This window comes from Gorilla gorilla, chromosome 15 (genome assembly GCF_029281585.2).
Source record: "Gorilla gorilla gorilla isolate KB3781 chromosome 15, NHGRI_mGorGor1-v2.1_pri, whole genome shotgun sequence".
NCBI classification, from domain to species: Eukaryota; Metazoa; Chordata; class Mammalia; order Primates; family Hominidae; genus Gorilla; species Gorilla gorilla.
In genome coordinates, this window is record NC_073239.2 from 35,775,256 (window position 1) to 35,789,913 (window position 14,658).

Below are 14,658 nucleotides of genomic sequence, written 5' to 3' on the forward strand. Positions count from 1 at the left end.
GAGCTCCAACAGTCTAATGTACTTCTCCTTCAGTCTTCTTTCTGTAGCCATACAAATCCTCTGTACTAGAAATAGCTCTCTAGCTTTCACATAAATTTGTACCTTTCAATTCACCCCTCCCAAAGTCCTAGCAAGATCACTCAAGTTGAAAGTAGCAGAGAATGGATGGTATGTGGAACACCTGCTTGCCCCTTTACATCTGGGTATTATGCTCTGTGCCCCATGAGGCTTACCTGGCTGCAATGCACCAACAGAGATTTTTGTCCTCTGGCTTCTGTTTGGGTTTGGCAGGAGATCAAAGAGTAGGAGAGTAAATTTTTTCCCCTGGTTCCTCCTTGTTGGGTCCCTGCAAGTTGGCTGTATCCCTCCACCAAAGGCCACAGCTCGTGTTGGACGGCCCTGTCCAGTTTCTGACAACTGCTCCCTTCTCTTCAGCCTAGGTAATAGCATTGTTTTTATTCAGTCCCAGGGTGTTGCCCCATGATTTGTTGCTTTGTTCAAACCCACACCTTCCTAAATACTCCCTTTATTAATATCACCTCAATCACCTAATGTACTATCTGCTTTCTTCTGGGATCCTAACACATAGGCTGGGGAGACGGGCGGATGTGGTAAGGAAAAGGTAATGAGGGAGAAGAGAATCTATACATTGAAGTTTTCTTAGAATCACGGAAACATGGGCTTGAAGCCCAGCTAGCTCTGTGATCAAATTATCTAACTTTTCTGAATGCCAGTTTCCCTGGACTTACTGTGGAGATAATGTCTACCTGTTGAGGTTATGAAATATTGAGTTAATCAGGCACCTTCAGGCATTTGTTCATCCATTTACATTCCAAGCCCCCACGGACTGTGGATGGCCTAAGGAAATTATTGCTTTCTAGGAGTTTCAAGTAGTCTTTGACTAGAACTAGAAGCAACAAATGGGAGTGTGTAGCTGTGTGGTATTTAGCATTCTATACACAGGGGGTCATCCCCTCCTTTCGTTATTTTATTTTTATTCGATTTTTTTTGAGACAGAGTCTCACTCTGTCTGTTGCCCAGTATGGAGTGCAGTGGTGTGATCTCGGCTCACTGTGACCTCCACCTCCCAGGTCCAAGCGATTCTCCTGCCTCAGCCTCCCGAGTAGCTGGGACTACAGGCACACGCCACCACGCCTGGCTACTTTTTGTATTTTTAGTGGAGACAGGGTTTCACCATGTTGGCCAGGCTGGGGCTGAACTCCTGACCTCAAGTGATCCGCCCGACTCAGCCTCCCAAAGTGCTGGGATTACAGGCGTGAGCCACCATGCCCAGCCTCCTCCTTTCTTTAAATAAGCACCTGGTTTGGTGTCATTCTCAATGATAATGTATGTGAAAGCAATACTATAGTGTTCCTGGACCAAACTGAGGGTCGGCCTGCTATTTCTTGTGGCCCAATAACGAGATGCAGATGAACTGGGGAGAAAGAGAGTTTCATCTCTGTAATCGGTTACAGGGAGACGGCCTGGAAATTATCGCCAGACCAACTCAAAATTACAAAGTTTTTCAGAGCTTATATACCTTCTAAGCTATATGTCTACGTGTAAGCGTGCATTCCTCTAAAGACGTAAGTGATTAACTTCTTTTAATCTATAACTAAGGTCTGAGTCCGGAAGACCTACCTCTGGAGCTTCAGTAAGTTTACTTAATCTAAATGGGTCTAGATGCTGGGATGATTACCCTTATCTTGTCTCCTGCTGAATCACAGAGGTTTGGGGAGTTCCTTCAGACCTCCAATAAACTTGTTTGTGGAGGCCTGGGAAATTTCTTCAGCCATCCAATAAAACCTGTTTAATCCTAAATGGGTCCTGTTAAGAATTCCTTCGTTATTTTGTCATGCTTTAAGGCCCAAGAAAGGCCTAAACAAAACTCTTGATGGGCTTTTGTTACATTACAGCCTTTGTATAAGGGCACTAGCTTTTAATATTTAACTTAACTACCCAGTCAGTACTGAAACAGTTGTGATGGAGGCCTGCATCAGTGAAGCCTGGCCTGCTACAATCCCCACTGTCAATTTGTGCATGATTTCTATCATGCTTGTATATTTATTTATCATGAGAATCGTAGGGAGATGGGGCATTGTAATCTTTCTGGCTACTTCCTGCTGAGAGAGGGTCATCGTTATGGGGCACTGAACGCAGCACTGGGGTGGAAGAGGTCGATTTGTTCCCAGTAGCACTCTCTGTTTGGGGGGATTAGAGGCAGTGCCCGATGAAACATAATAGTATGCAACAGCAATACATATAAATAGGTTGCTGCTGTTTTCTTCTGAAATGTAAGTTGTCTAGTCTTCCGTTCACAGGGCTTTAAGAAAGCACAGCTTAGGTTTCAATGATTTTCAGTTAGGAAAAATGGGGAAAAAGGAAAAGCAAAAGGAAAAAATTGAAAACATTATTTGCAGACTTGTAGTCAGAAAAATTAGAATTTAATCCAAACTGTAGAAAATAATGAAAACTGGAAAACATCAGGCAACACTAGAATTTAACAACAGGTGTACTATAGTTTTGAAACAATTTTTCTTTCTCCAGTTTCCCATTTTTATTAAAAGACAAATCATGATAGGACTGGTTAGCTTTATTATACTTGGCCAGATTATTTGCATAAAGTGCAGCAAGAATAATTATTTTTCACATAGGACTTTTGAACTGGCTTTCATGGAACTTTGTTCCGTAGAAGGAATCTGACATAAGACCTTTTTAAAGCCAAGCCCAGCCATGGATTTGTACCATCAAATACCTATGAGTTGGGTGAATTCCTCTCCTCTTGAGGTTCCAAGATACCTTAGGGTTCCTGCCCTGTCAGAAAGTGACATTTTTTACTTACTACAGGTCAGAAACCCTGTACAGGGACTGCGTACACAAAATATGAGGCCAGTTTTCCAAGGGCTTTATTGGGTTCATAAGTCAGGTTTGATTCCTTAAAGGAAAGCGCATCATTCCAGTCAAAGCCTTGGTAAAAATAACGTTTTTCCAATTGTGGCCTGTTACAAAAGAAAACAGATTCTTACTGCACTTATGCAAATAACTCTATTGCCATAACTTAAGAATACTCACAGACAGTTTCCAAATGCTGGAGAAAATCAGGTAGAGAGAAAAAAGTATGCTCTAAATTTTGTTCATGGGAGTATACTAAATTGTTAAAAGCTGTCAATAGCTCAAAAGAAAAGTTTCTTCGACTTTGAAAAGCAAAACAAAAGATTAGCAATATTCTAAGCAAAATGTCAACAAGATCACTCCAGTCTCCTGTTAGTTCAGTTCATGCAGTTAATTCCTATCCTGCTTGATATTAATGAAAATTTTAGCTCTTCAAGAGTCCTGAATGTTTTTCCTCTATTCTGATGTCACAGTCTCAAAAGTTATCAGAAATCTGCAATCAAGAGCACCTAGTACAGCTTTTTTTTTTTTTTTTTTTTTTTTTTTTTTTTGAGATGGAGTCTTACTCTGTCACCCAGGCTGGAGTGCAGTGGTGTGATCTCAGCTCACTGCAACCTCTGCCTCCTGAGTTTGAGCTATTCTCCTGCCTCAGCCTCCTGAGTAGCTGGGACTACAGGCATGTACCACCATGCCTGGCTAATTTTTGTTATTTTTAGTAGAGACGGAGTTTCAACATGTTGGCCAGGCTGGTCTTGAACTCTGACCTCAGGTGATCCACCCTCCTTGGCCTCCCAAAGTGCTGGGATTACAGGCGTGAGCTACCGTGCCCAGCCTTGTTAGAGCTTTATAGCTGATTATAAAACCACCTTCAAAAGAGGATGAAAACAACACAACAATTGCTTACAGATAACAAAAATTTTTAGGGTAGCCATAGTTAAAGACACAGTTGACGGCCAGCTGCGGTGGCTCACGCCTGTAATCCCAGCACTTTGGGAGGCTGAGGTGGGTGGATCATGAGGTCAGGAGTTCAAGACCAGCCTGGCCAACATGGTGAAACCCTGTCTCTACTAAAAATACAAAAATTAGCTGGGCGTGGTGGCACGTGCCTGTAGTCCCAGCTACTCAGGAGGCTGAAGCAGGAGAATTGCTTCAACCTGGCGGCAGAAGTTTCAGTGAGCCGAGATCTCACCACTGCACTACAGCCTGGGTGACAGAGTGAGACTCTGCCTCAAAAAAAAAAAAAAAAAAAAAAAAAGAGACACAACTGACAAGAAAATATGTTACCTCTGTGACACACAATAATTTAACATAACAATTATAATTATTACTGATAACATACACTAAGATATATCAGAATTATAGGAGTCTCCCATAACTTTGGAACACATACCAATAACATATTTACACAAATATAACCCAAAGAAAGCCAAACACCATTTCATATTTGACAATGCTTCCTGTATAATTTTCATACCAAATAAGTCAAACTTTACCTTTACATTAGTGTACTATGGATGTTAAACCCAATTCTTAATAAATCCTTATAGACATGTTTACCCAATTTTAATGTTTCACCGCAAGGTAAGATTTTTATAGACTTTTTATAACCCTTTACAATTTTTGTTAAAGAGCAAGTTAGTGCTCTAAGAGAAACCCATTGTGCTTTTATTTCAATGCTCGATTTACAGAAAAAACTGGATGATTCCCTTTTAACTTTAGCCAATATTTTACACACAGAATTTCCTCTACAATTAACCTTCCACAACTTGCTTAAACCTTTATCTTTATTGTATCCAATTTAAAACAATCCTTTAACCCTTTAATCTAGGCAAAAATCCACAATCTCATGCATCCTTATAATCTTTTACCAAAAGTATATTTTACTTTCCTTACACACCTGGCATGTAAACTCTTTCTTCAGTAGTCTTAAAATACATGTTACACCGTTAACTCTTAGCAACCTTTACTTTTGGTGAAAACCTTGGTAAGTTTGGGATTTTAACTGTGTACTAGGTGTGGAGCCTAGGACCTAGACAGAAATGCAGATAAGGTCTGACTTATTCCAGCATCTAACTACATGTGTCCCAGGCCTTACCTAGCTGTAAAGCAGGCAAGTTGTACAGCTAAGAGTCATAGTAGCATTTTATAAAGCATTTAGGAGGCCTAATCACCTTTAAATTGTACAACATTTCTTGCATAAATTCCCTTTCATAAATTCTTTCACAGGCCAGGTGCAGCGGCTCATGCCTATAATCCCAGCACTTTGGGAGGCTGAGGTGGCCAGATCACCTGAGGTCAGGAGTTCAAGACCAGCTTGGCCAACATGGTCAAACCTCATCTCTACAAAAATACAAACATTATCTGGGCATGATGGCGGGTGCCTGTAATCCCAGCTACTCGGGAGGCTGGGGCAGGGGAATCACTTGAACCCGGGAGGCTGATGTTGCAGTGAGCCGAGATAGTGCCATTGCACTCCAGCCTGAGTGACAGAGCAAGACTCCATCTCAAAAAAAAAAAAAAAAACTTTCATTACTTACACAGACAATCTCTGACATGTCTTGACTTTCTGACTTGTCCTAAACATCCCTCTCTTTAAACAAGCAGTTATTTTACTTTAGGACAAGAATGTACCATACAAGATCCCTTTTTTTTTTTTTTTTGAGACGGAGTCTTGCTCTGTTGTCCAGGCTGGAGTGCAGTGGTGCGAACAAGATCGTTTCTTATATAAATTCTCTTTTCTTTAATACCTTTTTGCACAGCTAGGGGGCATGGCTAATTTTACATGTCCCCAGGCCTTATCTAGAATTTAACCCGCCAAAATAAATTGAACAATTTTTAAGTCAAAGAAGCAGTTTATGGACTAAAGCATTTCGCAAACCTAATATTTGACCTGCATAATTTAGACCAAAGGCTTACATTTTTGAAGATATTTTTATTTTACCAATAATCTTTAAAACTCTATTTATTTTTATAGCTTTCTTTATATCTCTTTTATTCCCTGGTTTCTTTTACCTTGTTTTGTATATAATCTTTAAATAAGCTTTGAATTAGACAAAAATTAGTTACCCTTTAAAAAAAGACACAATCTTTAGAAAGAATGTTTTCCTACAATATATTGTTATTGGAAAATACCCAAATAATGAGATATCTGTTGTTTAATATAATTTTAGATTCTAAATTTTGACAAGTTATTTACAAGTATTTATCCAATTGCATTTATCCAATTATTTTAATCATTTACCTGGATTATTTATGAAAACTACAATAGTCATCATTTAAAGTTTTGAAGCCGCCATTGCAAAATTATAACTGAGACAGTGAAAATGATCTGACCTGACTCCATTTTGCGTCTAATCTACAAGCTATTCTTGTTTATTAACTTAGTTTATAGTTTAGCTTTGAAACAAAGACGATAACAGTCCTTTCCCAGAACAAACTTTCTTCATGTCTGTGGACTAGACTACCTAAGGCCACAAGATCAGAAGTTAGAGTATTTAACTAAATAATTCAAGATGTAGCTATCTTCATTAAACCAATATTAATGTTTTATTCTTAAAAACTACACAAGCAAAGATCATTCTGTTTTGGGCTGGGTTATAGTTTTGTAGCCTCCATGCCAAATTTTGACACTTTATAGTATTTGGCAGAGATAAGTATGAAATTGCTTGATCAATAAATGCAAACAAAAATGTATGCTGGCAACTCTTAAGACATTTCTAATATTACTTTACCAATAATTTTTAAAGCTAGCTTATTTATTAAGGATTTTACTTAAGTCACATAAACTTGAAAAAGCACTTGACTAGTCTTTCCTTTTTTCTGTTAAAGTTTGTAAGTGCTTTTATTTTTTCTTTGAGTCAGTAAATTAGAACTCTTTTATATTTTTCAGTAGTGAAACATGGTGTACACAAGACATAAATACCTAGACGTATTAGGCATGCCAATAGAAGTATATTTTATAAATTCATAAGCCTTCCTTTTCCTATTTTTTAACTGGACCTTTGAGCTCTGGGCAGACCCCATACTGAATCCTGGGTTTTCAAAAGGGGAGAATTATTATGAGGCTAGACCATTTGATGCTTTTACAGTGCACTTAATTTTTTTTTTCCAAACAAAGACATTTCTAAGCATCTAAATTACACTTTTTCTTAAAAACCCCAGAGTAGGTTCTGTTGTAATAGCCATTAATGAAGAAAACAGGATTCAGTCAACTGTGAAGAAAAAACTTTTGCTCAAAAAAACAAGGTCCTAGGTGAGAAATAAACAAAAACATGAAGGCCTTTTAAATACAAACATGCACACACACACATATACGCATACACATTTTGGATGGTAGCTTTTAATTAAGCTGACTCTCAACTGTTGAGCTTCTAAAAAAAACTTTCTTCTTCCCAGAGGCCTCCCAGCAGGAATGGACCCAGTACTTCCCGTTTTCAAGTTTACATGGTATCAAAAGGAACAAGACAGACACACAAACAAGTGGAGACAGATTTCAAGGGGGAGTGCAGTCAGGCAAAAGAGACTCAAAACTAACTCAAAACCTGATCTCGACCAAAATGCAAAGCAGGTGTATGAACGAGCCCTATTGCTTCCCTTGGTGGTACCGGACAAATGGCTTCACAAGCCCAGATAGGAAAACAATAGGCTCCTGGCATATGATCCAGTTAACTCACCCTTTGAGCCTCTCCACTCCTGACCTCTGTTCTTCGCCAGTAGTGAAAGGGATGTGCAGATTTGCACATGGAACAGCCCTCCGGAGGGTCCCCGGGGGAAACCTCACCCCACAGCTGCTGGGATCCTCCTAAAGACTGTCTCGTCGCAAGCTGCCGGCCATTGAATGCAGCACTATCCTTATCTCCTGGCTGGCTCTCCAAATTTTGTTCCCAGACCAAACAGAGGGTCACGCTGCTATTTCTCGTGGCCCAATAATGAGATGCTGATGAACTGGGCAGAAAGAGAGTTTTTATTTCTGTAATCGGTTGGTTACAGGGAGAAGGCCTGGAAATTATCACCAGACCAACTCAAAATTACAAAGTTTTTCAGAGCTTATATAACTTCTAAGCTATATGTCTACGTGTAAGCGTGCATTCATCTAAAGACATAAGTGATTAACTTCTTTTAATCTATAACTAAGGTCTGAGTCCGGAAGACCTACTCCTGGAGCCTCAGTAAGCTTAATCTAAATGGGTCTAGACGCTGGGGTGGTTACCCTTATCTTGTCTCCTGCTAAATCACAGAGGTTTGGGGAGTTCCTTCAGATGCCCAGTAAACTTGTTTGTGGAGGCCTGGGGAGTTTCTTCAGACCCCCAATAAAACTTGTTTAATTCTAAATGGGTCCTGTTAAGAATTCCTTCGTTATTTTGTCATGCTTTAAGTTTTGCCAGGAAAGGTCTAATCAAAACTCTTGATGGGCTTTTGTTACATGACGGCCTTTGTATAGGCACTGGCTTTTTTTTAGCTTTTAATATTTAACCTAACCAGTTGCAGTCTGTAATCCACGAACTGAAACAGGGCTTCTCTTCCATTGCAGCTGGCATATCTTGTTGTGTTTATGGGTCTGACAGGCAAACATATCTGAAGCATATCTCATATGCTGATCTGTGAGGGAGATAAGCCCCTTGTTTTGCTTGGCTGGAAACAAAATAAGCCCGTGACAGGGATACTCCATCTAGAAACAAAAAGAAGGGCTGTGAGACGAAAATGTGATGGAGGCCTGCGTTAGTGAAACCTGGCCTGCCACAATAGTACCTGGCACATAGCCGTTGTTCAGTGTAGAAACTATTACAGTAGAAACTACTACACACTGGACAACTGTTCTGAGTGTATTACATGTTACTGCATTTAACACTAAATGGAAAGAAAACACAATACTATGGTGCTTTAGGGAAATGATTTCCTGCGTTAGACATATCTATCATCTCTCCCTCTCTCTTTATCATTTTTGCCTGAAGCTTGCCTTCTCACTGATCTCTGGGTGTGTAAACTGGGCTTATGAGGAGGCTTGTATTTCTTACTTTGTAGGAAGGGGAACAGGATCGAAAGGAGACAGAGACTGAGAAGAAGAATGAATGTCCATGTTAAGGCTACTTGGGCTTCCATGCTGAAAATACCAGAAAGGGCCAACTTGTGAGGTTAATTGAACTCTCAGGGCATGCTTTCTCTTTCCCCATTTCTCCACTAAGTTTGAGATATTCCTCCACCTCATGAGTTAGGGGCTATGCAATAGCCATCCTGTGCCTACCAATTCCAGCTAACCTGCTTTCGTATTTGTCCTCAGCAGTTTTTAAGAGAAACAACACATTGTAGGGGTTACTTAGATGGAAAGACAATTGGTAAGACAGGCAGGAGGAAAGCCAGTGAGTCCTGCAAGAGCCAAGTAATCACCCCTGGCATTTATTTTAATATCTAGCACCTTTCTCCCTCTCCAAGCACACTGCTTTTTAATCCCTCAACACAAGGCAGCTGGAAGGAGATAGAAGCTCAAAGAAGAGCAATAGTGTCCCTGAGGCCACACAGGGCTCAGTGTGAAAAAACAGGAACCTAATGGAGATAGGTTCCATTCTGCCTGATCTTCATTTAGCCTGGACATGTCATGGGTGGCTGATAATGGGTACTGGGAATGGGGTGGTTATGGTAAGTGTAGGAACATAATTGATCCACGTCATTTCGGTTTTTAACTTTCTTTCCTTTTAAATGCTGGGAACTGGCTCATTTTCTCAACTACAGTGGGTAAGGTGGGAGGGGAATTTTAGCAAGGTGCCATGTCTAGGGGTGTGGCTGCAACTGACAGGATGGCTAGGAGCCCTAATTCCAGAATAAAATACTGCATTCAACACTCATCCTTCCCATTCCCCATTCCACCACTTCCTGTGCCAGGTAGCATCTAGGCAACCAGGAGAAATGAAATCCAGAATGGCTGAAGGAGGGTAAAATGGGCATTTTATTACACACAGTAGCATAAATGGGACAAGAATAAAATCTGGAGCGTCTCTGTACCAATTCTCCCATTAATAGCTGCTCAACCTAAATATCTTTTTCTTAGTCCAGGGTGAGAAATGGGATCTCATGTAAAGGAAACCTGGGGTCCAGTCCAGTCCTATTGAATGCTATTTAGTCTGAGTAAAGAAATGTCTGAGGGTCAAAGCCATTTGGGAGGTCTCCCTGGGGATAGAGAGGTCGTCCTAAATAGGTCCATCAGAAAAGCCAGGAATCTCTCAGGCCCACAAGGCAATAAAGGCCATGAAGGCAAAACCAGCGGCTACACAGCTACACTTAGCTAGAGGGGCCTCAGGACTAGCTAGCTCCCGTGGAAGAATTTCTAGGAAGGTGACATACAGGAAGGTACCAGCTGCCACACCCTCTAACACAGCCTGGGCTAAGCCCCGCCCTCCTTCAGAGTCCCCTCCAGTCACAGCCAGCCCTACGGCTAGGCCCAGGGGGGACATGAGAGCTAATAATAGTATGGAGAACACTGCCCATCGTGAGCTGGTACCTAAATGCACTAGCCGCATTCCTACACCAAACACCACAAGCCCTTTATGAGCCAGGACAGCAAGGCAGAGCTGCACGGTAGCTGCTACTGTCGGTTGCAGCCCCACAGCTAGCCCTTCAAACACTGAGTGAAAGGAGAGTGACAGCAAGAGGACAAGGGCTCGGAGGGGACTCTTTGAGGGTGAGGGTAAATGTCCATGGCTGTGGAGTTCGAAGATATGAGCCCCACCCCATTCTTCGTCCTGCACTGTCGATCCTCCAGCAGACCCAGGACAGCACTGCAATGCCAGCGACTCCAAAAAGAAGACAAAAAAGAAGCCCAGGGAGATGATGAGCTCTCCATAGGGATACTCCATCTAGAAACAAAAAGAAGGGCTGTGAGATGAAAAGGAAGGGTAGGCAATACATTGGACGGACATGGAATTGGGAGATTGAAGAGAATGAGAAAATGTGGTAACAGAACACAAAAAAGGGTATGGGAAATGAAGCCAAGAGTACACATGGCCGTGCAACAACAAGAATGCCAGAGTAGGCTGGACACAGTGGCTCATGCCTGTAATCCTAGCACTTTGGGAGACTGAGGTGGGCAGATCACTTGAGGTCAGGAGATTGAGACCAGCTTGGCCAACATGATGAAACCCCGTCTCTACTAAAAATACAAAAACTAGCCAGGCATGGTGGCACGTGCCTGTAATCCCAGCTACTCAGGAGGCTGAGGCAGGAGAATCACTAGAACTTGGAAGGCAGAGGTTGCAGTGAGCTGAGATTGTGCCACTGTACTCCAGTCTGGGCGACAGAGAGATTTCATCTCAACAAACAAACGAAAAACAACAACAACAAAAGACTGCCAGAGGGGCTAAGGGACAGAATCTCAATAGAGTTAAAAACACGGGCAAATGAAGTGAGGTATTATCACAGGATCCAGGGAAAGAATGAAAGAGTAAAACAAGAGCTTTCCCTGGGGTTCTATAAACTCAAAAGGATTGTATTTGCTCCTCTTTTCCTCTACGATGTCTGAGCTAGGGAGCAGAAGGGATTCTTGGTACTCCTCATGTATTCCTCTCAAAAGGGTCTGGATATGAAAGGCCTCTCTGGTTCTCCTCACTCTCCAGATAGGGGATGGTGGGAGGTACTTACATGAGCTGAATCAGCATCACCAGAAGAATTTCTCTCACTTGCTGATCTGTTCTAAGAAGAAAGCAGCAGAAATTAGATGTGGGATGGAGCAGCACAGCTTCCTGTGCTGTCCCTTCAGCAATTCTGTTTTCCTTAAAGCCTAATCTGACTTGCTTTCACCATCCCACACAAGAGCTGTCATTTTCCTTGTCGTTCCACCCATGTCCTTGGCTCCATCACTTTCCCGCTCTCTTCCCTTTGTCCTGTTTATCGTTTTGGCCTCATAGACCTGTGGCTTGAAGTCTCTGCTCTCACCTGCACCATGAACTTCTGAATCTGTGATTCAATTTCCTCCAGGGCTTCAGCAGTCATATGCATGAACCCTGCTCCCAGGAAAACACCAGCAGAAATACAGCCCAGGAGTCTGAGGACTCGCCGGTGATGACCTAATAAAAAGCAGAAGTTACAACCCACTTGACACTGAGGAGACAGACAATGGTGAGTAAAGAGCAGCAGGCAGCACTCAATATCCCAAGGGTGGGGATGGTGAGAGAATCAGAGCAAGGTATCAGGACAGGGTTGAGGTGAGACTCAGGCTATGGAACAAAGATGGGGTAGGGCTATACCTCTGGCTGCATCAATCTGGAACCATTTGAAGCAGATGGGAGTGAGGCCACAGCCCAGAGTGAGAGCCAACAGGGCAAACAGGCAGCCAAGTTTTATTCCTAGTAGTTGCTCCATCTCTGGGGTGTAGGGTAAGCCCAGGAGTCAGAATGACAAGGGAGCTGTAATCTTTGGAGCAGGAGTGGTATCTTAGGTGGTCAACACTGGAGTGTCCACTCTCATGAGTTTCAGGAGGCTGTTGGTATCTTCTTTCTGTGTTGCTTCTGCTTCTGCAGCATTGCAGAGCTGACAGATCCTGCCCCAGCTTCTAGCCCTCCCCCTGCATGGAGGCCCCTCCTCTGGTTCACGCCTTCCTGAGCTTGGAAACCAGAAACTCCAGACTCCCTGCCAGGCACAGCCCAGTGGCATCTTCTCCTCCTCTTCAATGGCATGACTAATCCAAGAGCTACGGATAGTCTTAGCTCATGTGCTTGGGGTTGGTCTAATCCAAAATAGGAAAGTCTATGGTAGAGGCTTCCCAGCTATTTTGTACTGGGGACAATCTGGTCCTGTCTCACTCAGGACATTTGATCTAAGCCTTCCATACCCTCTCCACCTCATCCCAAGTCTTACAGGTTGCAATGCTGATACTTGAACCACCCGCTTTCAGAGGAGATTTGGGGCCACCTGGAGGTAAAGAGGTGGGGCTGAGAGGTGGTGCTGGTGCTACTCTGTGGGAACTAGTGCATGAGGGAACTACCCTTTCCTGTAACCCCAGAAAAATAGCTCCAGGCATGGAAATGTCTAGCGGTAAGTTGATTTGTTTTTTTTCTTTCTCTTTTGATTGGGATCAGTTTTGAGAGGAATGAGTTGAGATTTCTGGTATTACAACATTTATACTGTTACAACTTCTGACTGTGCCTGTTTCCTGGTAAGAACTGTGGAAAAAAAGACATTTAAGGTTTAAGACAAAGGAAGCTGCTCTAGCCCTGAAACAGCAAGGCTTAGGGGAAAACAGAAATGAACTGAGTAAATGGGAGGATTCTACCTGGATATAGAGAGGTGGGGGTAGAAGATTCAGTTCTGATGAGAATCACTCTTGATGGAAATGTATGGGGCATTTCCCATACATACTCTAGGGTAGCTGAGGGACTCTGGGAAAGACAGAAGGGAAGGCGTTAGTGAAAAAGGCCAGGCAGCTGCTGATTTCCCTATTCAGGTGGCCCACATAACAACCCTGAGACCTGTTGAGCCAGTTCTCAGAGCTCTGGAGGTAGCTTTCCTTGCTACTCCAGATTATCTTCCTAGGGAAGTCCTGGCCTCTGGTAGAAGCAGTATTCTTACAGTGTTACTGGATGATTCCTTACAGTGTTACTGGATGATTCTTACAGTGTTACTGGTCCTGCTGCTTGTTCTTGTGGTCCAGTAATGAGATGCAGACAGACAGACTGGGAAAGACGGGAGTTTATTTCTGCAACTGATTACAGGGAGGTCGGAGTAGCACACCAGACCAACTCAAAGTTACAAGCTTTTCTTTAGCTTTTATATACAATTCAAGCTCTATGACTACCTGCGGGAATGTTTCCTAATTAATTTAAACTAGGGGTCTGCAGATAGTTTTTTTTGTTTTTTAGAAACAAAGCAATAAATGATTTGATTTAGAAATAAAACCATTCCCATTATTGCAGCATTATCATCAGTCACTGATTGCTAATGCTGTTTATGCTTCTTTTTCCCTGGGATGTCTGAACCTGGCAACTTTTCTTCCTGTTCTTCTATGTTCTTAGCAAACCCACATCAAGGGTGTCTGTTCGCGTTTGAAATTCATCGGCACCAGAAAGAGCTAACATGTTGGCAATATCTAGAAAACCATCAACATGAGCATGGGACAGTTCACTTCGCTTTGCAGCTGATCCCACCATAGTGAGTGAGTACTTGCAGATAGAAGTTTCTCAATCTTAAGTTGGTCCTGGTATGGGTTGTATGTGCAGGAATGCTTTTATCACTCAGCTAGATCTGAGGTAGAGAAGTATAGGTGGGGCTTTAAAGGGCTTGCTTTTTTTGTATTCTGGCTTTCGTACTCAGGCACCAGCTTCCCCCAATTCCTTATCCATTTTTCTTGCTTCTGCTTTAATGTTTAACTTGTACATTCATCATTATAGCAAAGGGCTTATGGAAATCTGGTTTTTCTACTTCTGCTTTAATGATCAGCTTACACATTCATCATTACAGCGAAGAGCTTATGGAGCTCTGAACTGCCACAATAGGAGAGGGCGAGCTTGAGATTTGTGTGGGAAGCCTGGCACCAAAAATCTGAGGAAGCTCTTCATTACAGGATAGGCCAGGATAATTAACTATACCTTTTACATGTTTTTTTTTTTTTTTTTTTTTTTTAAGAGAGGGCGTCTTGCTCTGTTACCTATGCTGAAGTGCAGTGTTACAATCAAAGTTCACTGCAGCCTTAACACCTGGGCTCAAGTGATCCTCTTGCCTCAGCTTCCTGAGTGGCTGGAAACGCAGACACATGCCACCATGCCCAGCTTCTACACTTTTTAA

At 42.3% G+C, this 14,658-nt stretch overlaps 2 protein-coding genes across 3 annotated transcripts in view; one reads left to right on the top strand and one right to left on the bottom strand.

Annotated features, from left to right (window-relative positions):
- RNASE1 (ribonuclease A family member 1, pancreatic) overlaps positions 1-14,658 on the top strand; it is a 249,634-nt gene that overhangs the window by 13,685 nt on the left and 221,291 nt on the right. The gene's annotated exons all lie outside the window — the stretch shown is intronic.
- Positions 9,810-14,616, bottom strand: SLC39A2 (solute carrier family 39 member 2). Of its 2 annotated transcripts, none has more exons than XM_055362459.2 (5): positions 13,151-14,616; positions 12,126-13,040; positions 11,815-11,945; positions 11,521-11,571; positions 9,810-10,739 (listed from the first exon to the last, which is right to left on the bottom strand). In XM_055362459.2, the coding sequence occupies exons 2-5, from the start codon at positions 12,238-12,240 to the stop codon at positions 10,107-10,109; spliced, it is 930 nt and encodes a 309-aa protein (XP_055218434.2). In that variant the 5' UTR covers positions 12,241-13,040; positions 13,151-14,616; the 3' UTR covers positions 9,810-10,106. The 2 variants fall into 2 exon arrangements, with proteins under 2 accessions (XP_055218434.2, XP_063553891.1); XM_063697821.1 differs by having other exon boundaries at positions 10,687-10,739; positions 11,521-11,566; positions 13,151-13,541.